General features: G+C 37.9%; 1 protein-coding gene across 4 annotated transcripts in view; it reads left to right on the top strand.

The window, feature by feature from the left end:
- Positions 1-27,908, top strand: part of SOS1 (SOS Ras/Rac guanine nucleotide exchange factor 1) — a 41,712-nt gene that overhangs the window by 8,086 nt on the left and 5,718 nt on the right. For all 4 annotated transcript variants that reach the window (XM_030269318.4, XM_030269319.4, XM_030269322.4 and 1 more), the window contains 16 exons: positions 809-934; positions 3,116-3,247; positions 3,804-3,968; positions 5,340-5,549; positions 6,002-6,145; positions 7,885-7,995; positions 8,105-8,203; positions 17,156-17,283; positions 18,059-18,714; positions 23,045-23,126; positions 23,337-23,459; positions 23,601-23,704; positions 24,805-25,027; positions 25,681-25,800; positions 26,118-26,280; positions 26,620-26,737. In XM_030269318.4, coding sequence (XP_030125178.2) covers positions 809-934; positions 3,116-3,247; positions 3,804-3,968; positions 5,340-5,549; positions 6,002-6,145; positions 7,885-7,995; positions 8,105-8,203; positions 17,156-17,283; positions 18,059-18,714; positions 23,045-23,126; positions 23,337-23,459; positions 23,601-23,704; positions 24,805-25,027; positions 25,681-25,800; positions 26,118-26,280; positions 26,620-26,737 — 2,704 coding nt within the window. The remainder of the gene's footprint in view (positions 1-808; positions 935-3,115; positions 3,248-3,803; positions 3,969-5,339; positions 5,550-6,001; positions 6,146-7,884; positions 7,996-8,104; positions 8,204-17,155; positions 17,284-18,058; positions 18,715-23,044; positions 23,127-23,336; positions 23,460-23,600; positions 23,705-24,804; positions 25,028-25,680; positions 25,801-26,117; positions 26,281-26,619; positions 26,738-27,908) is intronic.

Raw genomic sequence — 27,908 nt, 5'->3', positions numbered from 1 at the left:
ATTTAGGGTGGTTAAAACTGTGCTAATTTGTGAACTACAGAAGTGCAAAGAAAAAGTATACTTCAGGTTTCAGAAGTTGCATGACTGTCTAGGAAAAAAATTGAATGAGTAAGGGGGATTGTTCTTTATTGAATTTGCTCCAGTAAGAAATTAGACACACTTTTGACATACAGGTAAACATACTGGGACCAAATTTTCAAAATCTCTCAGCTGCCACTTAATGCCAGGACAACACTGCGGCCTTATTTGAAGTGGTTTTTTCCTGCTCTAGAGGCTGACATATTTTTAAAAAAACACTACAGAAACAAACTTCTAAGTGAATCTTATGAGTGCTGACTCAGCATGGATTCAGTAATTTGAAATAATAAATGCTACTGAAAGCATTGTTCCTGTAGTGTGCTCAGTGAAAAATATCCTGTATTTCGTTGTTATGGATTGTGTCAAAGGGAGAAAACCCCCACTGCTGAAGCCTCTTGCAGAAACAGTGGTTAAAGAGTTAGTGGAGAAGATAAGTATATGCAAGGGCTTTAAAAGTTTTCCTAATTGCACTGCTAAGCACAGTTATTAATTAAACATTTTCTTGACATTAAATATAATTTATAGTGATTTGAGTATATAAAGCATTTGAGATTTATAGTTCTGTAAGGTGCGAGGCTTTCACTCATGTTTGTCTGATGGACCTTAACAGAGCTACATTATTGTATTTTTCTGGGCTGTTTGGCTTGGGTTTTGTCATCTTTTTTCTGCAAGTAAAGCATGTGGTTTGGGGAAGAATAAAAGTCCAATCTTAAATTCTTCTTTCTTTTAGGTTCAGGTGCAAGTCCATCCTAAGCTTTCCTCTACTGAAGATGCATTGCAGTATGTGGAGGAGTTAATTCTTCAGTTGTTAAATATGTTGTGTCAAGCTCAACCAAGAAGTTTTCTGGATGTAGAGGTATAGAGAACACTTACTACAAATGTTATTGGAAACAATTTGAACTATTACATGAAAGCTACTATAATAACCATTGCACAATGCAAAAAGGAAAGCAGTAATTATGTATCTTTATGTAGCACAGTCTTCTGCATAAAGCTTACTGAGTTCCCTAATAGCTCCTTTTCCTATTAATTGAACTTGTTGTTCCATGCACAGCAAAATTATCTGTGAACTGTATTACTTTTCAATAGAAGGCGAGTGTAATTTTTGCATATTAAGCTGATGGTTCCTTTCAAAAGACCTTTTTTTCCCACTGATATTGTATGCAAACTACAACTGCTTAGTCTGAGGTTCTGTGCTGCTTTATCAGCATGGTAATTTAGGCTGATATTTCCCCTGCTGTCCCAGAAATTAAAACAAAAACAGTCAGTCACTTCTTCAGAAAGAGTTTAGGAACACTTCTTTCCTCTGTAGAGAAACGTCGTCTCTTACGGTTGCCCCTTCAAAGATCTACAACCTCTGCTGCTCAGCAGAGCAGCTTAATGTTTAAGAAGAGACATTGAGGTGAAAAGTTTTTCCATCTGAGGAACAAGTTAGTGAAGCTGTATCACTTAAATTTGTAGGACCATGAATACCTTGGTAGCACTTGGTGCTTACCATGATTTAAAGATTTTGGTGCCAGGCTACAGAGTCTGTGTGCCTGTTGGTTTCCAGTGCTTGATGCCAGGGCCTGTCCAAGTGACTTCCTCATGTTCTGGAGAAAGTGGACTACTGGCAAATAAAACCTCGCTGACAAAAAAACCTTAAAAAGATGGCTTCTTACAGCACAATATTGATGAATTTCATCCTTCCTCTTCCCTTTTGTTTGAACACTGACACCTCCAGTGGTGTTCCAGTGTCCACTTTAATGCTGATCTGTTCTGCAACGTCATTCTGGTCTGGCAGCTCAAGAGACAAGAGCTTTGGGGAAAGTGGTTTATGCTGTTTTAGACACTGGCAAAAACCTGGACACAAAGTGTTGTATTTTGAGTCTTACGGCTGTGAAGGCAGGAGAAATGCAAAAAGTAGAGATGATCAAGCAACTGCCATTTACCCCCTTGGTGTTCATGCACAATGATGCTGTTTTTAATTATATGATCGAACACATTCCTTTTTCCCCTGGGACACCTTCATTGTTCAGTCAGCAGACTAGGAGTGTGAATTGGTATTAGACCAGAATCAGACTTTTTTTCGTAGGACCTCTGCTTTCCTTTTGCGAAAGTGTTATGAGGGAAAAAAAAAGCCTGCACTTCAAAAAATTGTGTATTGCCTCTATAGAATAGTATTCTGTCGCTATTTTTTTGTTAGAAAGTTTTTGTCTGTGTACTTTTTCCAGTGCCAGCCCTCTGTAAGTGGTCATTAACTTTGTCTTCCTCATTTCATGGTTACTCAAACAGGAGCCATGTTTACATATGTGAGCACTCTCAACTGAAACAGTCAGTGGGAACTGTGGTCTGAAAAAATAAAATGTGAAGTTATGTAAGAAAATAAATTTCTGGCATCTGTGGATACTAGGGCTACAAAAAAGAACGTCCAGAGACCTGTTTGTGAGTTCTAGCTGGAGAGTTATTTAATGCATGGGAGTGTGCAGATGTCCTCAGGCACTGCTGGAAGGAGTAAATAAACTGGGCCATGTCTGGCCCACCTGTAGCCTGAAACTGGTTTAGAATATGTGAGTGCTGTTGGACATTTTCTTCTCCTGTTACGTTCATTGTCATCATCAGAGCAGTTTGCATGTGTTCCAAGTGGACCATGTGCTGATCAGTAAAGGCAAAACTGAAAGCTTGTTATAATTTCATTCGGTGACCAACCTGTGCAGGGAATAAAGTGTCGGGTATGTAGTCATGTATTCAAATACCAAGTTACCAGGCATGGACACAAGGGGAGCAAACTGTGTTTTCAGTTGCAGCTTAATTCTTAAGTTTTGAGCAGTAGATAATTCTCTGATAATGATACCCTGAAACAGCCTTATGAATGTAGTGAGCAGCATGTACTAAGATGATAACATTTACACATCTTGTATAAGCTTTTATAGTTGAAATACAAATATTAGCAACCATTTATTTGTTAAATAATAGAAAGCAGTTTGATAACACAGTTACATTGCTGAGATCGTTCAGATGGTGCATTTACTCCTTGGTCATGTTTTCTTGTGTTAAGGATCGTGTTCAAAAAAGTTTCCCCCATCCTATTGATAAGTGGGCAATAGCTGATGCCCAGTCTGCTATTGAGAAGAGGAAACGAAGGAATCCATTATCTCTTCCAGTAGAAAAAATCCATCCCTTGTTAAAGGTAAGCAGTGATGGAATCTTGCTTTCAGAATGCAGTTAGAGGTCAACCCCTTTGTTTCATGTAATGTCTGTGTGCTGCCTGAACTGTGAACTAAAAGAATTAAGAATATGTGTGTTTGTTGCACAGTTCTAAGTGTTCCAGTTAATGGAATATACTTATTTCTGAGTTAAAAATAACTTAATTCTCTCCTGGATGAACAAGGCCAAGAACACATTGTATAAGTTTGATTGTTTGTGTTTCATTTTCCATGACTAAGAAAACACTAAAGAATCTTGTGCAAATAGCCCTAAATGTTTAGGTGAGGTTTTTGGGACAGTTAGTTGGCTCTTGGCACTTCCATGTTTAATAGAGCAGCATCTGCAATGTCACAGTTTTCTCTCTAGGCCTACACACTCCTTTGTTTCAATTCCTAAAATAGGCTGTGAATATGTGGTGAGTCTTTATTGAGCAGGGTCTTAAGCTTATTAACTGTTTTGAGTTGTCATCTACAGTGTCTGTTTCGTCAGTTGAATAACAGTGGAATGTTTTTTTGTTTTCTTTTTTTTTCCCTTTTTAGGAAGTTCTAGGCTACAAAATTGACCACCAAGTGTCTGTTTACATAGTAGCAGTATTAGAATATATTTCTGCAGACATCTTAAAACTGGTTGGGAATTATGTGCGGAATATAAGACATTATGAGATTACAAAACAAGATATTAAAGTAGCAATGTGTGCTGATAAGGTAAGCCTAACTCTGGTCTGTCAAGTTAACAAACAACTAAATCTGTAGGTAACTTTGAGAGGACGATGTCTTTTTCTTAGTGAGTACATGGAATATTTTATCTTCCAAGAAGAAATTAGTGTCATAAAATAGAGCTCCAGTAATGGAACAAAACTACCAGGAAGCTAATTGAGCTTATAAAGCTCTTGATTGTGCTTATTAAATCTCTCTTGATTATACCTGCCTAATGTCAGCAACATGTGAATGCTTTAAAAATTACTGTGAAGCAGCACTAACTTAAGACTGTATTGCATGTAAAAAGTAGTGTTTCAATGGGTCAAACAAAACCCCTCTCTCCTTAGCATCTCAGCCCAATTTTCCTTAGTAGAGAGACATGGGCCTAGTGAATACAGCCTGGAATCCCCTAGCAGTGTGCTAGAACTGTATCTGTGAAGGAAAGTTAGAAATGGTGGGGTCTCCTTGACTACTTGGATTATTCCATGTGATTTCCTACAGTAGTGGTGCTGTAATGTCCCATGCCCCAGAATTAGTTAGGATTCTCATTTTAACCCAAGTTCTTTGTACAGTCACTGACTCTGAAGCCTGAATCACCTTCTGTTCTTAGACCTTCAGAAGTCAGGCTTCATGCAAAATGTCCTGTGTTTTTCTGCTTTTTGAGAGTCATTGTAATGACTCCTGGCTCACACACCACATTTGGAAGAAGTGTTCAGTGATACACTTTTGTTGAGAACTTCAAATTACTGATTGCTTGTGTTTGGTAAACCTTGCTTGGGTATGAATTGTGATCTCTGGTAGTCAGAATGTTTAGAGTTCCTGTTACGTGTGTAGTTCTGCAACAGGACTGGTTTCTGAAACTGCTGCCCTTTTTCAATGGCTCATTTTAACAAGAGAGTTCAGCAGTTAAGGACAGAAACTGGGCCATGTGCAGTCTGTGGACAGGCCAGTGTTCATTTTAGGTAGATCACGGGGTTCTGAGCATGTGTGAGTTCCTGGTAAAGCTAAAGCTGAAAAGCCAAAATACACACACACTGCTGAGTCAGAGCAATAGAACACAGCTAAATGCTAATTGTTTTTGTGTACTTCACCTTTTAAAATTGTAATTTATTTTAGGACCACATTCTTGGAGAGATGCCTGGATTGGTCTAAGTGACTGGGAGTCTTCAGAAATTGCCATGCAAACAATGACTTGCAAATTCATAACAATGGATGTTGGTTTTGTAATACTCACCTGATTGCAGAATGATAATACATAAATCTTACTGATTATCAGTCTGATTTCATGGGAATAATAGTCTTTCTTTATTGGTAACTTACTAGTCAATCTCAAAAAGAGGGTCTCATTTTGTGGATTTCCCTCTCTTTGCTGCCTAGGTATTAATGGATATGTTCCATCAAGATGTAGAAGATTTAAGTGCACTAACTTTATCTGATGAAGAACCCTCCACCTCAGGGGAGCAAACCTATTATGATCTAGTGAAGTCATTTATGGCAGAAGTACGGCAATATATAAGGGAACTGAATCTCATTATCAGAGTTTTTAGAGAGCCATATGCCTCCAACTCTAAACTGTTTTCATCTCATGTAAGTATTGTACAAACCACAAACACAAAAGACACCTACTATGATATCTGTAAAAATATAGATGGATACTTCCCAAACTTAACTGTTGTTGAGTTTAATGTATCAGCAGTAGAAAAAGCACGTTTCTTGGGTTCTGATATGGAAATAGTAAAAGAGCACTTGCAGGTTCTACTTGTAGGACTGTGGAAGAAACCTTCTCATTTACTTATGATCACTTACAGGCCTGCAATTTTAATATCTCTCACCGTTCTTTGCCATGTTTCAATAATGTACATTTTATATGTTTTTATATATTCATTATTTTTAAAATACATTTTATGATCTTACATAAATCACAGAAAAAGTATGTTATAAAATGATTGTAAAATCTTGTTCTTTTTAAGGAAGTTCTTGACTTTCACATCAGAACAGAATAGCTTTACACATTTGACTTCTGTCTTGTCTTGTTGCAGGATGTAGAAAATATATTTAGTCGTATATCAGACATCCATGAACTTAGTGTGAAGTTACTGGGTCATATAGAGGACACTGTTGAAATGACAGATGAAGGTAGTCCTCACCCACTAGTAGGCAGCTGTTTTGAAGATATGGCAGAGGTAAGAGAATGGTGTTGTGGGTTTTGGTGGGTTTTTTGCTATTCATATTTTAATACTTGCAGCTAGATATCTGTTCCAGCTGGCTTTCTTCAGTTTCAGATCTCTTCTTCCAGCCCCACTGTGATGAGTAGACTATCCATTTTTTAAAGTGCTCATATATTTTTAGTCTCTAAATCTCAGATTTTGGAGTGGCTGTTTAAAGTTCAGAGAGTAGAGGTGAAAAAACTCAGCAACACTAATGAGGAGGTTCCTGTAAAACTAGAAGGTGGTCAGCCTCTCCTTAGTCTCAGAGAAGGTCAGCAAATCTTCCTGGACCTACATCCAGCCATGTGAAGGACTAGAAGGTGGCTGGCAAAAGCCAGCACAGATTTCCAAAGGACAAACTGTAGCTGTCCAGCTTGACTGCTTTCAGAGTGATGGCTGTGTCCATGAGCAAAGGGAAGAGCAGTTATTATCTCTTACCTGAACTAAGCAGGGCCTTCAGCACAGTCTGTCAGAGCATGGGTGAGGTGCAGCCTAGCTGGTTAAATTGTAGAACTTGGGCAGTTGGCTGAGCTGTCAGGCTTTTGGAGGATTGTTATCAGCAGCACAAAGGTCACCTGGAGGCCAATGGTTGCCAGCATTCCTCAGGGTTTAATACTGTTTAATGTCTGTATTGGTGTTGTGGAAGGAGGTCTGCCTCATCTGGTTGGTGGGTGCTGCCAAATTGTGGGGGAACACACAGCAGGACAGAGCTGCTGTTTGTGGGACTTGACAGCCTGGAGAAGCGGACCTATGGGAGCCTCCTAGAGCTGAGTAAAGGCAAACATGAAATTCTGCACCTGGGAGCAAACAACCCCATGCAGTGTCTCAGCTGAGAAGCAGCACTGCTTGCCAGGCCTGGGAGATCCTTGGAGATCAGATGTGAAGGCTAACTAGTTCCTGGGTTGTATTAGGGGATGGGTAGCAGGCAGTTCTGTGTAAAACTTGAGACCAAATCTGGTGTATGGTTCTAGTTTTGGGCTTTCTGGTACAGGAAAAGCAAGATAGTGAAGGTTGTAGTGAAGGTTGCCATGATGATTAAAGAGTTGAGGCCCATGATACAGGAAAGAGGGTTGAGACTGCTGGTTTTGTTGATTCTTGATAAGGCTGAAGCAGGAGATCTTACTGCTGTCTTTAGTTACCTGAAGGGAAAGTGTGAAGATGCCCAGGGCAGATTCTCAGGTGAGAACTGTGAGATGAAATAGAGAACATGAAAATGGCAAAAAGATGAATCCTGATTAGATACTGGGGGGAGAGGGGGAAATTTGCAATGAGAAAAATTGAACATTGGGATAGGCTGCCCAGAGACGCTTTGGTGTCTCTGTTCTTAGAATTAGAACTCAACAGGATGAGAAACCCTGAGCATTCTCAGCCAGCTTGAATGATGCATCTGTTTAGCCCCGAGGTGGACACTGCTTTGAACAAAGAATTGGACCAGTTGATTTCCAGATAACTCTTTTAGATTTATTTAATCCATGAGTCTGTGCATATAAAAGTATGGATTCTTTTCTGTAAGTGTTTTGGGAAAAGTATGCAGAAAAGTAGGATATGTATTTTCTATAAGAAATGTGGAAGTTTAGCTGTTAAATCAATTTTGTAAACTGATGGCTTGCCTGCCCATGGCAGGGGGGTTGGAACTAGAAGATCTTTAAGGTCCCTTCCAACCCAAGCCATTCTGGGATTTTATGATTGTAAAATTATTCTGTATCTCTTTTTAGGAACTAGCATTTGATCCATATGAATCATATGCACAAGATATTTTACGACCCGGGTTTCATGATCATTTTCTAAGTCAATTATCAAAGCCAGGAGCAGCATTTTATTTACAGGTAACTTGCTTTTAAATAAGATATGCTGTTGCTATTACTGTGTTAATTACATTGTCTTACTGCTTCAGTACATGTATTGTTTTAAGACTGAAACTTATTTTGTTTCTAGTCAATAGGTGAAGGCTTTAAAGAAGCTGTTCAGTACGTTCTACCCCGGCTCCTCCTCGCTCCTGTTTACCACTGTCTTCATTATTTTGAACTGCTAAAAGTAAGAATATTGTGTAAATCTGATGTGTTTGGCATCTTTTTTCGTGGTTCTCAGTGTTAGGTGAGAGCTTTGTATGCTCAGTTAGGTGTAAAATATTTTACTAGAATGTGAATAATAAAACTGCTGTGTTGAGAGAAAAGCTGGCTGTGTGCTCTGCAGGTGGATGCTATAATTAATTGCATATCAGCTGATAGTTATTTCTGCTGAGTAGTCTATCAATCTAGAAAGAGTAGAGATCTACACACTCATATTTTTGGAATGATTGTTTCAACAGTGCTAGGAGATGATAGTACATGGCTGTGTTACAAGAAATGTCCAAGCTTTCTCAAGCTGTTACTTTGTAAATTTGAAATCACAGCAAGATTCCCCTTCAGACTTGATTTTATTTTAATAAAAGTTTCAGTTCTTGCCATGCGCATCCCATGGGATTGTAAAGTGATATTTTTCCTTCAAAGGGAAGGCTTGGGTAATGTTTATACTTGGGCTATTTGTAATTAGACCTTGCATTGATAGGGTAACAATAACATATAAGAGCTGCAGAATGTTTCTCTGAGTTACTTATCAGTATTGCATAATGATCTTTAGGGAGTATAAAGCATTCGGAGGAAAATGTTCCTGTAGGATCATCTTTTGAGCTTAATGGAAATTCATAAGGTATTCAGTGTTCCAAACAACTATTTATGAAAATTTGGACCAGAAGTAAAACAAAAAAAATCAAACAAATGAAAAACCAAAACAATTTAAATAAATATATTGTGTTTCCTTGAATGTTTGGTTGGTTGTTTTTGGATAAGCCAGTAGTTTATCTTTGAGCATAAGTGTCTACAGTTGTTAACTCCATTTTTACTGATTTAGCCACATGTGCACCTTTACTTGTACATGTACATGTGGCACGTAGCACATCTTGTATAACATGTTTTTTGAAAAATTTTGGGATGTGTGCCTGACCTGTTTGTCTCATTGATGGGTTTGGTCTGACTTCAGACATCTTTAAAATATGATGCATTTCCTTTCATGGCAGTCCATTGGAAGGGAGGTTTGACACAGCTTGTTGTTTGCATTTTGTACGATAAAGACCTGCACAGACATAAGGTTTCTCTGCTCATGCTGTTATCACAAAGTCTCAAAATGCAGTACTGAAGGTTTTGCATATTTCCATGTGAACATGACACTGTATTACCTAATGGACAAAGCATGAGGGATTACTGTTGTCTGACACCCAGCCATCCTGCCTTGCTTCTTGCCCTTGGCAGATTTAGGGGGGAAAGGAGAGCATGTGTGCCTATGGAACAGGGAGCAGCCTGTGTTTGCCTTTTCTAGGGCAGGCTGGAGTCTAAGCTGACACTCCCCCCCGACCCCCTCCAAAGTTCATCAGTCTTTGTGCAACTCATGACCTCTGCTTTGTGAAAAATTCTTCTTTTCACATTCATTCTTTACACACACAAACACACATAACTCCTCTACCCTGTCAGTCTGGTATTGTTGTGCTGGATTTTATTCTGTATCTGATAATAACCTCCCGGGTTTCTTCCCACCATGTTGCTCACATCACATTTTAGTTGGACACCTGTCACTGTGGTCTGTCAGCACACACATATCATGTATACAAAATAGGCAGTGATGGATAATAGGTGCACATGAAGAGAGAGATATCATCTCTGGTGGCAGCATCTTCAGCTGTCAGTGAGTGCATCAGCGTGCAATTCAGTATGAATCCCTGCCTCAAATAGTCTTTGCTAGCAGTAACATTTTCTTCCTTATATCTGGAATCTTTGAACAGATTCCAACTTGATTTTTATCTGCCGCGGAAGGATATTTGTGCAATTATATCATCCTGAGAGTTCCACTGATACAAGATACTGAATTCTCTTGTGTGGTAAGAGGTCTGAGTTAGTGATTGCAGGCATGTCTATGAATGATCAAGTTTAAAATGCTATGAAAATGGACCTCTGGTAATGAGGAGACAAAATGTTGGCAAAGTAGCATATGGAAAAAACATTTGATTTCTCTTGAATATAGATACACTTAAGGATAGAGAGGTTAGCATTTATCTTTGAGCTGTGTAAATAAAGCTTTATTGTAAATATAAAGTAAATGTAATTTTATTGTTGTATAATGTTGCATATTTTAAAGGAATCTATTTAAAATGCATTTCAGTTACCTTCTAACTATCCAGACTACAAACAAAAGTAAATTTCTATTCACTAAAGGTTATCTTTAGTTGGACAGGGCACCAGGAATGCACAAATGCACATTCTGTTTTTAGCTGAATCTTCTTGCTGTTACATTGTTGAGTAATTAGCATAAGACTAAGAGCTGTGTTTTCGTTCAACCAGCCTGAAATTCCTCAAACTTTTATATCAGAACTATATAAAATAGCAACTTTATGTGAAACTGCACTTTTCTGCAGATGTTCAGATAATAAATGAACTTTTCTAAATCACAGAATCATTATTAGTAATTGAAGAAAAAGGTTTTCAAGACCTTTGAATTGAGCACTGTTCTGAATGCTGCACATTTGTATGCATGTATGATACTCTTTCATTGGGTGAATGGAGTACTTTAAAGTTCTTTTTTTTCCAGGTAGAAATGCTGCAAAGCATATATAAACTTTGTTTAGATAAAACAATGTATTCTGAGCAACAGGAGAATTCAGCAGGGATTTTGTGTGGTTGGGATTTTTTTTAAGCCAAGTGCAGACTGGAGTCCCATGACTTAGGAATGGTAACTATAATCTCTTTGCTAATATATTTTAATATTTTAAATTAATGCTAATATTTTTTAATATTTATATTTTAATTGGAATTCTGTTTATAATATACTAAAAATCTTGGGATGCTTTCATTTCACAGCAACATCTATTATATGCTATTTATTTTTTTTCAAACTTTGTTCTTAGATGATAAGCAACTTTTCAGGTTTTACTGACTGGCAATTCATCTCAAGTAGAAATACTCCTCAGCTGAACTTTTTGTCTTCCTCTTTCACCATGCTAATAGTAAAAATAGTAATTCTGGCTTGGCAAGGTCTTTCAAGATGATAACCTCTCCTTTTCCCAACCTGTTGATATTAAATTGGTTGCATATTGCTGAAGAAGGCACAGGGTAGTACAGTGTTAGTTTAGGACTAGAGTATCTTGAGCTTGATCCTCTAAGTTTCTTGCTGTGTGTTTTATTGGGCAGAACATCCCAAAGTGTTTTGGGCTTTGACTTCACTTTGATTCTCAGCCTTGTTTCATCAAACAGTGTCATGTTCCAGAGTGTAACAAATTGAGTGAATTCAGTGTGCGATCCCATTTGTAAGTGGTGTAACCCAGCCCAGGGTGGAGAATTAAAGTCTTAATTAGTTGAACTTTGTCAGTCTGCAAAGGTTTTACAATATCTGCAATTATAGATCATTGTCACACAACACTGTCTGGACTGCTTGTCTTCAGTACGAGCCCTGTGATTAACAGGTTCTGCTGCTTTAGTCTATTTGCAAAGTATCTTTTAATTGCTGTTAAAACCAGTAAATAATGGATTTGAACTGTGAATTATTTCAAGAAAGTATTCACTTAATATCAGCACAAGATTTTACTTTCTGGAATCGCTTTTTCTCCAGTGCTTCTTTCCAAAGACAGTAACTTGTATGCACAATACCATTTGTAATACTTGGTCTCTTTGAGCTAGGTCTAATAAGCTCTTGTAGACAAGTATTATACCCTTGATAGCTTAGCTGCCTCAAGTAGCATAAAAGTAGCAAGATGGCTCCTGTGACAGTGTTGGAAACAAAAAAGTTTTAATAAAAGGCAGAATAACAAAGCTCTTTGCAAAGAAAAACCGAGCCAAGGCAAAAAGTTCTTGCTCCTACTAAAACACTTCACAAAAGCTATTTACTTTTGTTCTCTTCTTTTTCTAGTGAATTACCTAGGTGAAACTTTTTGGCTTCTGTCCAATTAGATATCCTTAAGTTTGAGGTGAAATCTCCAAGTCCTATGAAGTGTCTTTTAACCAAATTGAAGAGAGAAACTTCTAAGCTTTTTTCCTTTTTAAGGAAACAAAGGGTAACTTTTTTACTCCATCAACAAGAAGCACATTCCTACACATTTGAAATAAATAAAAAGCAGAAATATTACTATTTTACGGATCTTTGTGTATGCAGCTGCAGATGTGGATGACTTACTATATCCACTGGAGATAATGTGCTCTGGAAGGATCTGTGTGAACTTGTACATTTGTTGCAGAAAGGTAATGATGCTGCTGTGGAGGAGACATCAGCACATGCAAAAAAAAAAATAAAAAGCCAAACCCCATTATTTCTGAAAAATGCAGAGCAAATGGGTTTTCTGTACTTGGAGAAGTCAAGGCCTCTGACAGGCAAAGTAGCCATTCACAGTAATGGAATGTAAAATGCATAAATGGCTACTAGTAGCCTACAAAAAGTCTGAATGTTTAGCAAATAGTTTTGTGATAACCTCAGAGAAGTCATTTGGAAAAAAGGCTTTGCTCTTCTATCCCTTCCTTGGTGAAGGAGATGCTGAGTGTGAAACTTAACATCGATTGTATACATTAATCCCTTCCCAGCTGCAGAAACTGAGAGCAAAATTGCACCTCTTCCTGTTGAGCAGACACCAGGTGAAACACTTAGCAGGGTGCCGTAGCTCTGGAGCAAATCTGGAATATGGTCTTTTGACAGGCTGTACCTCTTTATGGGAATGCTAATGGCAAATTGGCCACATAAGGAACCTGTTATAGAGAACTTTGAACTGTTGAATTGGTGAAACATCAGCTGACAGACTTATGTAGTATATAGTTCTCAACGAGTCTTCCTGGCTTTTCCTCAGTGTCCATCCTGATTTTCAAAATGGCACTTCAGAGTAATGTAATTGAATTCTGAAATGTAATTATTTTAATTTCACACATACACACACACACCCCTTCACTTATAAGAACGTTCACATTGAGTAATCAGAGTAGCAATTCCTTAAATTCACATGTTTCTTTAGCCCAAATGTTTTTACATCTTTTGGGCTTGGATGACATTTGATGTACTTGAATTTTCAACATATATTTAGGATCTATTTTAAGTCTATTTAAGATCTATTTAAGTCTATTTTATGAGGTGAAGGAACAAGGAATCTTATACTAAAAGTTGAAATGCTTTTTGTTTTCCTCTGTTTTGATGGTTTACTTGTCCAGTATGCTTCCCAAAGGGTTGATCATGTTTTATATTGTGAGTTAAATGTAACATGAAATAAAAGATGAGGGCCTTTTAGCTTCTGTGTCTTTTAAAATGTACTTCCAAGAGAATGCTAAAGGCTTTATATAACTAATTATCTGATATCTGGGGTTTGATATTTGACATGTGATATTTTATGTAACTTTTTTTAATTAAACCGAGAAGACATAATTAAACTTTGAGTGGAGAAAAGGTTTTTATCATTGCTTCAGTAAGATATTAAGTTCTATTCCACTGTCAGTGCAAGTAACACTCCTGCTGTAATGTAGATCTAAATAAACAGGTAACTGTATGAGTATTTTTACTGCACTGTGCTTAAGATTATCTGAGTTTATATGAAAACAAAATGACTTCAAATTTCATTGCATTGAAGCTGTGTATATATGTTCAGGAATATGGCATGTGGAGTTTCCTTCAAGCTTCAAGTGTGAGATGCTTTTTAATCTTCTAGCATTTCCCAGAAGTGCATAGTGTTCCCTGAAGTTATCCCCATTTACTGTCCCAGATGATTTCCTGATGCTTGCTAAAAATTAAAAGTTTCTGGACATGAGAGCACTTTACTTTGTCCCCAGAACACTGCTGCTTTGGGCTGAGTTTTTTTGGGATTTACAAAAAGTCAGAGGGTGCTCTCAGATATCTCTATTGCTGTTGAGCCTCCTTCCACGATTGGTTTATGGCAAAGTGCCAGCAGACCTGCCTGCCTTGGTCAGAAAAGAAACCCTGTTGGTTTTTATTGTTGATTACAAAATAGCTCTGTCTTCTGTGTATTGAAGCTGTGATCTTGATTCCCAGAGGAATTGGGGAACTTGCAGTTCACAGATTTCAGTGGTTAGACTTAACTCTTCTGGGAGGACAGAAGTCTAGGTTGTGATGCAAACAAGACTTCATATCTGTCATGACACCTGCTGCTGTGGTTGTATCTGCATGTTCTCATATGTATTTTCTATCACTGTATTTCCAGAGAGATGCTTTTCTGACAGTGTAAGATGTCAACTACCACAGTCTAATTGTGCAGTGCATGAGAAGGATTTCTTTTCTATCTCTTTGGAATTTATAAATATATAATCCTTGTGGTATGCAACAGGTAGAACAAAATACCTTGTCTTCCACTTCTTGATGTCTCTTCAGAAATTGTGGCCTAGAATGTAGAGTACTTTCTTTTTTTAGAGACTTCCCTAGCAGTCTATTTTCCAGGTTTGTTTTCCTTGGATGAACAGGGTCTTGTGCTTATAGTATTGTGAATCATATGAATAATAAGCCAATATTTTCTCATAAGATTGTTAAAATCCACAATCTTTGTAGTACTACTGGTAATCAGAAGTCTGCACTTCCTTCGCCTAATCTTATAATATTTTTGTAGTATGTAGTGCACTTCCTGTATAAAACCAAACAAAAGCAAACAACCCCAAAACAAAACCCCCCTCATCACTTAGCATCTCCCTGGTTTCTTCATTAGGGGGCACTGCACAGCTGTAGAAGAATGAATAGGATTTGCAGAGATACTTTCTGGTGCTTTCCAGTGATGCCATTTCACTTTCCACCTTTTCTAAACTATCCAGGGACAGTGTAAGATAAAATCATTGCTGTAATTTACACTGAATTCTGGTTAAGTCTGGTTTTGGTAATTGTACAGTACCATGCTGGAATATAAATTTCCAAATTCCTATGTCCAGAGAAGTGTCTTCATAGTAGTTCAGAGTACTGCTTGATTTGCCATTTGTGTTGGTGTTACAACAGAAGACAACACACATTTCTGCACAGCACTTTTTAAATGTTAAACCTGGAGCATAATTACACTCCCTGGATTTTGATTTCATTTCTGTTTACCATTGGAAATAGGATTACTCCCAATGGATCCTGTTGGGAAATTATTAACTGCTTTCTCCATATGTATGTATGTGTTTTGCTTTGGGACATGGATAAATACCTACATTTTTGCAGCTGGAGAGAGGTTGCTGTAAAAAGCAACATAAGAGCAGAATGCTTTGCAGTAATGAATGTTAGTCTTTATTAGTTTTGTTTCTGAAGAGAATGTACAGAATATTGTAGGACCTAGTAAGGCTTATTTTCAAGGAGACCAGGCCTTATCTCTTCCACTGCTGAAGAGTAGCAACCCAGAAACTGTAGGAAATCCAGCCAGACTGTTTGGATGGGGGTTTGTAAAAAGGCAGCACACAAGGCAGAGAGCTTTCTCTGAATGCTTGTGCAGGAAAGATCCAAAATCTTAGAGGTAGTTACAGCTTTTTTAGAGCTTTCTTTCAAGACTTCTGCCAGTAGTGCTGTACCTGCCTCATTGGTCTGAAATCCTCTCTGAACCTAGATCTGTAAAACTGAAGCAAAGGGGAGATGACACCTCCACGAAATCTGGAGCGTTGAGGAATATGAAGTGGGTAGTCTGTTCCTTCTTGGATGATGTCATCTCCCTGAGATCTTCTGGGGAGTAATGCTTGTTGTGATGCATTCTCAGATCTTTTTCAGTGGTTGTTACTCAAGTAGGCTCTCCTACCTAATGCTGCTTAGGTTGAGAGTACAACAGATGACACTACAGGAACCAAAGCTGCCTAGAGTAAACTTTGTGGTCATCCTTATGGCTGGAAACAGAGTAGTCTTTGGCATTGACAGCTGTTGCGTTGAATGATTGACTCTAGTTAGGGAAAAATGCTGTTCTCTGACCCATTGAAATATCAAAGATGACTGTGTACTCTGTTGGATTTTGGAGAACAATGCTTATATTTTACTCTGGAGTTGAACAGCACAATTTTACTTTTTCCAAGGGTGTCTCATTCTGGTTCATGCTGGTCTTGGTTTCACTTCTACCACCAAAACGAACCCTTCAATTTTGTGGAGTTAATTCTTGGTGTGTGATAGGCTAAAATGCTTGTCTGTTAATAATTCTGCAGATGTTATTTCAGTTTGACATTTAAACCACAACTGTGGTCACCTATTTTTGTACTCACATAAAATGTTTTAGTGCTTAAATGAAGATTTGAGATGCAAATCTTCAATTTAAGCAATCTTGAACATGGCAGATCTTGTTTTAAAAATCTGCCTGTCATAACAATAGTTAGACACAAAATATTAAGTGTTAACCCTTCTTACCCAGTTTTAATTTAGTTTTTAGATTTAAAACTCATTGTGGCTCTGGGCAACTTGATTTGTGTTGGCTCTGCAGTTGTGCTGGAGATTGGCTTGAGATAATTTCCAAAGTCCCCTTACACCTGATTTATTAATTAGACTGTTATTCGTGAGGTGAGAGTCCTTGTAATCTTCTTTTTTTAAATGTGATTAAGGAATTCTGCTTAACTTTGGGTCCAGCTTGCCTGTTCCAGCATGTTTATGTGTTACAGACTGATTTGATCTTGTCCTGTAGTATGGTGTGTATGGGGATCTCCTTCCTTGCTTGTTCTTCTTAAGATTTAGCGCCTGAAATGGGTTCCATTAAGGAGCTGTAAGGTAAATCAAACCAGTTTGAGATAAATACTGCATGTCTGAGTGTGTTTGTATCTGGGGCACCTTAATAACTGTGCTGTATTTTAGTGTGATTAGGCTTTTAGCAGAGAGTTGTCTCTCACCTGTGTCAATAGCACACCTGGTTATTACCATTAGCTTTTATAACAAGCAGGAGCACGGAAAATCAGCAGATGGTTAGATTTGTTCTTCCTGGGTCAAACTTCTGGATTTGCACATACCGAAATGGTTGTAACACTTCCTGTCTTTGACTTTCAATTTTCACAGCAATTGGAAGAAAAAAGTGAGGATGAAGAAGATAAGGAGTGCTTGAAGCAAGCAATAACTGCCCTGCTAAATCTTCAAAGCAGTATGGAACGGATATGCTCCAAAAGCCTTGCAAAACGAAGGCTTAGGTAAACGTTTCCGGTTTTTCTGCTCTCTGCTCTTAATGCTTTGCTATAAATCCAGGGCTCTTGGTTTCCTCTTTTAGTAAACAATGAACAAAATAGTTTGTGACAAGCCTGCTTTTTCAGAGGAAGTGACATCAAAGCCAAGATAATTTGTTATTGTTTTAAAACAGTTCTAATTTCTATGTGTCCTTGCAAACTGGTAGTTGAGACGTTCTGAGAATTCAGTGGTAAGTAGAAAGTTACAGCATTAGTGGGTTAATTGGGCTCAGATAATAAATAAAAAATATTCTAAAAGTACCTTTCTGTATAGTTAGAAGGGAATGTTCTTGAATTTGAAACTACTCCTAAAATTGTTTCAATATTTTTGTTGCCAGACAATTTTTGTGCTACCAAGGGTAACCTTTAGGCTTGAACATGAATGCATTTAACAGCTTGTTTTTTTCTGAATGTACTTGTTTCAAATTAATGCCATCTAGAATTGTTCTTCTGGTTATGGAAGTGAGTGGCTTGTTGGGCTAAGAAGCACTCACAACTTGCCTGCCTCTGGTTGTTTGTGTATCGGTAAAACATCTGTTGCTGAAGATAAGTAGAAAATTTATCAGATGAGATACTTTAGTTAAGACTTTGCAATGGTGCTGATATTGAATGATGAAATTACATTCTCAGTGGAGTACTCACTTCTCAGAAGGATGATGTGTTGTTTTTGTGTTAGTGGTGGTTGTGCTTTTTTAAATACATGTGTACTAATAGGCTGTCTTTTTCCCATCCTCCACTGAAGTGAGTCCGCATGCCGGTTCTATACTCAGCAGATGAAGGGGAAGCAGCTAGCAATTAAGAAAATGAATGAAATTCAGAAAAATATTGATGGTTGGGAGGGTAAAGACATTGGACAGTGCTGTAACGAGTTCATCATGGAAGGAACACTCACACGTGTAGGAGCAAAGCACGAGAGACACATATTCCTGTTTGATGGCTTGATGATTTGCTGTAAGTCAAATCATGGCCAGCCAAGACTTCCTGGTGCTAGCAATGCAGAATATCGACTCAAGGAGAAGTTCTTCATGCGAAAGGTACAAATCAATGATAAAGATGACACTAATGAGTATAGACATGCTTTTGAAATAATCTTAAAAGATGAGAACAGTGTTATTTTTGCTGCTAAATCAGCTGAAGAGAAAAACAACTGGATGGCAGCATTGATATCTTTGCAATATAGAAGCACACTGGAAAGGATGTTGGATGTAACAATGTTACAGGAAGAAAAAGAGGAGCAGATGAGATTTCCAAATCCTGAGCTTTATAGATTTGCAGAACCCGACTCTGAAGAGAATATTGTGTTTGAAGAGAACATGCAGCCCAAATCTGGAATCCCCATCATCAAGGCAGGAACTGTTGTGAAGCTCATCGAGAGACTGACATACCACATGTATGCAGGTGAGGCACTTGAGTTTGTGCAGCCTAAACTCAAGGTAGGAATTTGCTCATGCTTCTCTTCCTGTGTTAAATACATGCAGCAAAATGCATAAAGTGAGTGAAAAGTGAATATGCTTGGCAGTTCACATGGGATATTACATGTGCATAGGATTGTTCTCATGCAAGGGATGGGGGTGGGGGCCTACAGCAATTGAGCTCTAGACAATACTTCTTCCTTTGTGCCCCAAGCTACAAGAACTGCCTTCCCTCCAGACTTCTAAAGCTGGGTGACACAGGAAAGGCCAGCATTGTGGAAGAGAATTATGGGCCCAGTGTTTTCAGTTCAGGGTTGTACTCTATCAGGTATTACCTGTGTCCATGCTGGCATGTCATGGAAAGACCAATATCAATAGATGCAGTCACTTGCATACTTTGGCCTTAGAACTTTGCCTTATTCAGAACTTCGGTGAGGATTTGATTTAAGGACTTTTGACTTAGGGTTTCTGTTTGTGTTGAAGTCATGTTAAAGATATTTATGTGGTTATCCAGGCTGACCTCAGTGTCTGGGGTTCTTCTTGATAGCACCCCAGGATTTTCATAAGCTGTGCTGCAAAGCATGGGCTTGTGTTTGAATTTTTTTTTCTGATTCTGTCTGTATCTCAGTTATTCTGAAACTTCATGCATCTTGGTGCTTTTCATATTCAATGATTTTTTTTTTTCTTCCTTTTTACAGTCTTAATTGTAGTAGATTGTTCTTCTGGAGCTCAGTCCTAGATACCCTACACAGATCAGGAATATTTGTTTGAAAGAAATGAGGAGTAAGCAGAATTTAATTCCTATAGTTTAGTACCGTGTTTACTTTTTTAAAAACTTATATTTATATCTCTTTGCTCCATTACTATTCTTGCTCTTCTTTAATTTCCTTGAATTTTCCTAACATTTGCTAGAAAGCCAAATGCAATATTGTGCTGGCAGTTTTTACCTGACCAATTTTGCACCTCTCTTCATTTTCTTGTAACTTTATAAACTTCTAGCTCTTGACTTAGATTTTTATAAGTATGGTTTAATTGTAAAATCAAAATAATTTTATGTCATAAGTCTTGAAAGTTAAACAACTCAGCCTTAGAGAAAGGAAGGCACTTTTCTATTACTTTTAAATCTAGCATTGTCTTTGCCAAAGAATTAGCAAAAACTATTGTATGAGAAAACTGAGAATATGGGTACTGAGAGGTGGCCTGAAAGACTTTGACCAGAAGGATAAAAAGTGTTGTCTTATAATGTATGTAGCTTGTCTTTGTTGCCTTGAACATCTTAGTGGATGTGATGCTGCATTGCTACATTGTGCTTAATTTCTCAACACTCTTATCTTCTATACCTTCTGTTTTATAATTGGTTATCTGTGAGGAAAAACATCATTGTTCTCACCATTCTGTGCAGTCTTTTCCAGGGCAGCAAAGAAATAAAAGATAGAGTGACTCAACCAAAAATGCTCTGTTGTACAGAAAACATGGTCCATTGGTGATGTAAATCATTCAGGGTTTTGTTGCATCTTGTGAGATGCAGTGAGTAGGGCAGCAGCTCTCCAGAGTATCAGGTTGGCTCTTTCACACATGTATCAGCTGAGTTCAAGGCTTCTCCTCTGCTTGGAGACCTGGGAAGATATGTGCTTTGGTGATATGTAACCAAACAGCTACAGACTGTAAAAACGCTTTTCTTGCCCCACACAGGATTGTGTACGTGTGATGGTAATCTTAAAAGTCTTTATTGGCTTTATATTCAGATACCAGAACAGCAAGTATTTACCTTTCGGAGGAAATTTTTCTGAAATTCAGTGTGGCTGGTTATGGCAGCCCTTGATCTGCCAGTCTAAAGACAGTATTTACTATAGCTGTGACTTTTCTCTAGGGTTTTTATCTTTGTAAGTCAAGTGGTGTAAGAAATAATTACAGATGCACTTTGCAAAGGTCATACACATTTTTTGCAGTTTAGTTAGTTGATGTAGTCAAATTAGGTCTCAATTTTTTGTAATATATGAAGATCCACACAGGCCACCTCATTTGTAGATATGGGTGTTGGACCTTTTATTTGCCATCCCTCACCCCCTTGACAAATGAGAAACCATTTTATCAGACAAAATTTCTTTGCTGTGCAACAGGGACAGCTCTAAGGAAACAATTCTGCCAAGGGTAGGAGGCATCCAGCTTCTACAACAGCTCAGACAGGGAGACGGCCCTGATGGCCACCTGGTCATGAGGTGTGGCAGACTGTCCAAACTATCCTGTGATGAAGGAGCAAAACAGAGAGAAATCTCCTCTGCAAAAGCAGATTTCCTTGTATTTTTATATGAGGGAAACTGCCCTGCAATTAGAAGTTCAGGTTGTGACCCTATTTGCAGATTCTGGTGGATTTTCCTTGTTTTAATGTGTTTCTGCATTCATTATCTCCTCCTGCTCAATTCTTGTTTAAGAGCAGCTGGATTAGGTGGTACCAACATTTTAAAGTCATGGCATTTTTTTTTATCTATAGGGCAGCACTCTTCTATTTTTAAAGCTTTGATATGTTAAGAGTGCTTGTGCGTCATCATAGTGTCCGTTTCCTTTCTTAAGGAATTCAAGGGTGATTATTTATAAATCCTTGTAGAACAGTTATTGTTCTTTTTTAGCTTTCAAATTGGCTGCATTGAAGAGAGAATTATCACATGAGCAGACATCCTGGCTAACTGGTGTTGTCTGTATTTTTTTAAAACTTACTCATATATTGTACACTATTCTGAGTCACAATTATTGCTAGCAAGATAACAAAGTTAGATTTGATTTTCTGATCTATACAGTTGTGAAAGTCAATATGTATTGTGGATTTATATGCTGACCCTACCTGTAAATAATAATAGCTACGACTCAGAGCTTGCAGTGATCTGAAAATTTTAATTGCTATGGAAGTTCTTTTTTTCATGTAGACAAAATCTCTTATTTAGAGTAGATGCTGTGTATAGATTGCAAGCTGTGAAAGCGTGACTTACTGTGCTTCTTTAGGACAGCAGAATTTGTGTATTTTCATGATGAACATGATGTGAACAGGGATGACCATCTTAGTGCAAAAGTATTTGAGTTCTGCCTTTGAAAATAATTTTGGACTGTACAGTTTCAAGAATTGGTGGGAGAGGAATTATGATTAGAAAAATGGAGTAATGAAGGACATGTGAGAAGCAGAATAGCCAATTGTTTAAGGAATGAGAATTGTCATGCAACAAAATTGCAAGGAAATGCTGTGGTACATGGCACAGTTAAGGTGTGCAGCACATCACAGCAAACTGTTGCCCAAATGAACAACTCAGTGGGATCTAAGAAGGGTAGAATGTTCATTCAAATGTACAAGATGCTGGTAAAGAGTTAAGGAGGATTTTAAAGCAGCTCTTAAAAATTCATATTCCAGGAAACAAATCGAGGAGAGCATTAGGTCAAATAATGCAGCCTTTTCATCCTCCATGTTACAGCCTACAGGAATTCTTGCTTCAAGTCCTGTGAGCTCCTCTTCAACCACTCCATGTTAAGACAATTACCAGCTGGGATTTGGTTTTCAAATCTGGATATAGATTTAATATGCAAAGCTGTTGCAATCTGCTCATTAATTCAGTGATAACAGTGTTAGCCTTGTTTCTAGTCAGCTCTGTGCAGTGCCAGTGAGCTGTCACGGCATTTCCTCATATTTGAAAACAAATAGGTTTGCTTCTGTAATTATGAGAGACACTTTGGTTTTCTGATTGTTTTGATTGTTTTTAAGAATTTTCATATTTTAAATTAATTGATATGTAATTAGTCAATTTAAATGAAATCAGTTTATTTTCTAGAAGTGAAATAAATATCATAGCTATCAGGTGAAAAAATTTCTAGGCTGCCTTAACCATGACTGGTTATCAGTTGTGCCAGTTTAGGGGAAATATTCTCCCCTGGAAGAGGCCGTTTCTATCCAGTGCAAAGTTACTTGATGTGTTTTTTGAGTTCTCTTGTCCCAATCACTGTCAAAACCAAAGTTGTTTACTCGTAAATAAAATCATCTATTCATTAATTTCAAAGTCATTGGAAAAGAATCCTGTCTTTTAACAATTGAGGGGGGAGGGGGAAAGTAATTGTTGTGAACCTTCAACAGAATTAAAATTGTTTTTAAGTTCTGTTTTGTATTGCTATTTTAGGAGGCTTTGAATTGTTATCACAGCCATTTCGGTTTACATAATTTTCTCTGTAAATTGATAGGGTGACATCCTTAATTTTAACAGATAACTGAAGTTATTGTAAAGAAAAAAAAAAAAAACAGGTAATTGCTGACATAAGTGTAAAATTATTCTTTGTCTTAGATCCCAACTTTGTTCGGACTTTTCTCACAACATATAGATCCTTCTGTAGACCTCAAGAGTTGCTGAGTTTGCTAATAGAAAGGTATGCCACTGTTAAAAATACTGTTCTTACGCAGTGCATTTTGTTTTCTTTTTACTTGGAGTGCGTAAGATTCTGGCTTTCCAGTTGGTTTCTTGTCGCTTCAAACACTTTTTAAAAAGTTGTCCAATTCAAGGATTGCCAGTAAATGTACAAGTTTATATCCAGAAGCTTGTGCCCAAGGCTGGTGCTTACACCCGTGTTCTGTGCTAGGTTTGAAATTCCAGAGCCGGAGCCCACGGAAGCCGACCGGATGGCCATGGAGAACGGGGACCAGCCCCTGAGCGCCGAGCTGAAGCGCTTTAGGAAGGAGTACATCCAGCCTGTGCAGCTGCGGTGAGTGCTGCGCCCTGGGAGCCGCCCGAAGCGCCGCCTTCGGCTGCTCCGGCGCTCGGAGCTGCCAGAGTCCTTCCTGCAGCTGCTCTCACAGGGAAGGTGGGCTGAGCTTAGGGTGCTCATTGGGGCTTTGCTTTGCAGAGTACTGAATGTGTGCCGACACTGGGTAGAGCACCATTTCTATGACTTTGAGAGGGACGCTGACCTTCTGAAACGTTTGGAAGAGTTCATTGGAACAGTAAGAGGTATTTACGGTCCCTTAAGTGCTGACATTTATCCTAAAGCATCCCATTTCAAAGATCAATCCCATTTTCAAAGATCAAAGTTGTGATCAATTTTGCTTTCAGGAAAAACAGGACAGACTGCTTATTAAATACTTCATAAAGAGGGTGAAATAAACTTTCATTAAGCCCACACACACACAATTGTTCAAAATCTGGCTCTTGTTCAGAATAATGATTGTTATTTACATAAATTGAGTTTTGTTGTAGAGGGAGTGAAATAATGAAAAATAATAAGAACTGAATCATGATCAGAACAGAATAATCACTTTGATTGTCATTTTAAACTTTACACAGAGGTAATTTTTGGAAAGTTGGATGGTGGAAACCATTATTTCTTTGAAACAAGAGTTTCCAGCTATTTCACAGTGCATATGAGAACTGTAGGATACTTTTCCGTTGTGATTGTACAGACTTTTCCTGTGTCCTTTTTAAGAAAGCCAAGACAGACACAGGAGCAATTTTCAGGAAAAGACTATGTCAGAGAAGTACTTAGTGGTTATTTAGCCACTAAAAAGAGGGAAGAATGAGACAGGTAATTCATTGGATGTTACTGGTAAATTTTCAATGGACTGGTGCATGAAATTCTTATGGTGCAGAGCTAAAAAGGCATTGGCCTTTTAGTTTTATTCTCAGCTTTGATGGTAAATGCAGTACAGGAAGAAGCTTCTCCCTGTTTGTTATTTTGACTTTCTAGGTTGTCTGAGGTAATCACGTGCTCTTGTCCAAACTAGAAAGTTCAAGGTGTTTGCAGAAGTGCATTTTGGGCAAAACAAGGTTTGTTCCCAAAAACTCACTGTAAACTCAGAAAAGAAAGGCATGTAAATCAGAGCAGGAGACTAATTTGGATATTCTGATTTGTGCTGGGACAAAGTCATGCTCAGCATTGGCTGTTGAGGAATTCTTTTTATCTTTGAATACTTCTACACTTGTGTAGAGAATGCCAATTTTAAAGAATATATGATTGCTTTCGTTTAGTATGTTTTGGGTTTACATCCAAAGATGTTATACCGATATGTTATGAAAAACATATTAACTAAATAGTAATTCTCCCTATGTGCCAGGCAAAGCCATGAAGAAGTGGGTTGAATCCATCACAAAGATAATCAACAGGAAAAAGCAGGCACAAGCCATTGGGCCAAGCCACAACATCACTTTTGAGAGCCCCCCTCCAGCAATTGAGTGGCACATCAGCAAACCAGGCCACACAGAGACTTTTGACTTGCTCACTCTGCATCCCATAGAAATTGCTCGGCAGCTCACTTTACTGGAGTCAGATTTTTACAGGTAACTTTCCTCCACTGAGAAACATGTGGCACAAGTCAAAATATTCTCCATGCATGAAATTGTTTCTGTGGGCCTTTGATGTAAAGCCCCACAGAAATCAAGGGACTTTACCAGTGTTGTGTGTTCATTTCCATTTTACAGGGGAAAGCTCTCTTAAATACAATATTTGTTTTATCCTCCCCAAGTTAATGTGCAGTATGGGTGACTGTTGCATACTGTTAATTGTCTTGTGCTCCAGCTTTCTCTTGGTATTTTCTGCGTAGATCAACATTTGAGAAGTATGAACAATTATTAAATCAGTTTTCTTCACATCCTGGTTTGTGTAGCAAATTAAAGACTGTGTCAGATCTCATCAGCTTTCTATAAGAAATTATTCAGGCATTGGAAACTCACATTTTGTTACCGTGAATGAGATGGAGATTTCATTTTTCATTTAGATGAACAGAGATGCTTAAGAGTCACATAGATTAAGAAATATCTACAGTCCAAAAAAAGAATCAGTCGTTTAGTCATGAGGGCAGCCTAACATTGTATTTCTAAATTTATTTCTAAATATGAATTCCAAATTCAGTGAAAATCAAGACAGTTTGGAAAAATAATACCTTCTTTCCTGCTTTCAGTTACATTTTTTGATAAAACATCTACTTTTCCAGAGCTGTGCAGCCATCAGAACTAGTTGGAAGTGTGTGGACAAAGGAAGATAAAGAAATTAATTCTCCCAACCTTCTCAAAATGATAAGGCATACAACTAACCTAACTCTGTGGTTTGAAAAGTAAGTGACTTTCCTGAATCTGCACCTACTCCATATCTGGACATTTACAGTTCATTCACAAGTGTACTGTGAAAAATTCTGTTCTGGGAGAATTCGTGTTTTGGTGTTCAGATGCTAAAACTGGTCCCTGTGAAAAATTTAACATAGTGGTCTCAAGCTTTTTATTCTTAGAAATACATTTTGAAATCTCTAAGACGTTTTCAGATCTACCTCAAGTAATTTGATAAAATCGTATTTGTTTGTGTTACAACTTAGTATTTGACTTTGGAAACCTCATCAGCGCTTTAATACAACCCCCAATGTTCTTGTGTATTTAGATGCATTGTAGAAACAGAAAACCTAGAGGAAAGAGTAATTGTAGTGAGCCGGATAATTGAGATCCTGCAAGTTTTTCAAGAGCTAAACAACTTTAATGGTGTCCTTGAGATTGTCAGTGCTATGAACTCCGCAGCAGTTTATAGGTTGGATCACACATTTGAGGTACAGTGAAATGTTTTCCACTTTTGCTATGGCAGTGGTCGTGCAGGGTACCTTGGCTACACCGAAAGCCTGTCTTGTCAGTAAGCACATGCTTCCAAGGAGCAAGGAAAGTAAATCCCTCAAGAAATTAATCAACCAGGGTGTAAGAGAGAGGGTTTTTTCCTTGTTTTCAGAAGCAAGAAATCCATCCCCACTTAAGTAAGACATCTCAGGATGGTGGGGCACTGTCCTCATGGTCCCTGATTCAAGTACCAGTGGGAGACCATTACTCTCAGTATTGTTGCTGGGCCGTGCCTTTATCTTCTTTTTCCAAACCTCCTGTTTGATCTCTCTTTTAAGCAAATTCCAAGTCGCCAGAAGAAAATCTTAGAAGAAGCTTATGAGCTGAGTGAAGACCATTATAAGAAATACTTGGCAAAACTCAGGTCCATTAATCCTCCTTGTGTGCCTTTTTTTGGTGAGTACATGTGGTTTGGATGAGCCATATCCCACATTAACATTTGGAAAGTACTGAGCTTATGGACTAAACAGAGTATGAACAATAAAGGGAAAATTTTAACAGGACAGGTGAATTGGAATTTCAAGTGCCCAGACACGAGTATGTAAAAAAAAACCTTGAAGTGACAATTCATTGAAGATGTTATTTGCAGTAAAAATCATTATATCTGCAATATCCTATTTCCGTATTTGCTGATTTTTACTTTGAGTGTGGTCTGAACTGTTACAACCAGAAATACTCTCAATAGAAGGTGATCACATTAGAAATATTATTGCCATTGACTGGGAGAAAAAGCAAGATCCTCTTCCTCATAAAGTGTTCCAAGAAATGCAACTACAGTCTCATTTTTATTAAAAAGTCTTATTTCTGTATAAACAGAGTTTGGAAAGCAAGCATCCTCTTTATCATCAGATTTAACAGTTCTTCTTTGAAGTAGATAGCTGATATTTAACAGATTCTGATTTTAAGTACATGTCATTCCTGTTCTTAAGCTAGCCACTTAAATGTTTGCTACAGATCAGTTCCAAGTCAGGACAGTGCACTTGTCCAACATAGGCTTCAAGCCAAAACTGAAAGAAAATAGTGTTGATGGCTTTTTTGGCCTTTTACAGATTGGGGAAAGATATACTCCAGAGCTCTGTAAAGAAAGATAAGATCAACTAAGAAACCTTCTGTCCTGATTCAGAGATGAGTAGAGGTTAGCAGGATCACATGTGAATAACTTCAGTTATTTATTTATTTATTCTTTCTGGGATTAATTCCAAATTGTCAAGTCATAATGACAATTCCAGACCCATTATCTATGGAGTGGAGAGCACTTTTTGCTTCCTAATCTTTGAATTATTTGATGCAATTATGAAGCCAGGATAAAACTTGAAAATAAGTTTTGGAGTTTAGCTGGGGTGTCTAATGGAGGAGTTAAGAGAAAGCACTCCTGTTCAGTGTCCTCTTTTTGTATTCAGTTGTGTGAGCTTCCTAAAGCATAGAAAGATGCACAGGCTTTGGGGGACATTGATGTAAAAAGGCATTTTTCTGGAAAAGGCATGTTAAAATATTTAAATTGTTGCCCTTATTGAAAGGTGAGGTGCAATTCTCTTATTGACCCTAACAGAGGCATTTTCTAAATAAT

This window comes from Taeniopygia guttata, chromosome 3 (assembly GCF_048771995.1).
Source record: "Taeniopygia guttata chromosome 3, bTaeGut7.mat, whole genome shotgun sequence".
NCBI classification, from domain to species: Eukaryota; Metazoa; Chordata; class Aves; order Passeriformes; family Estrildidae; genus Taeniopygia; species Taeniopygia guttata.
Note: the sequence above shows the minus strand (reverse complement) of the source record. Positions and strands in the feature narration are given on the sequence as shown.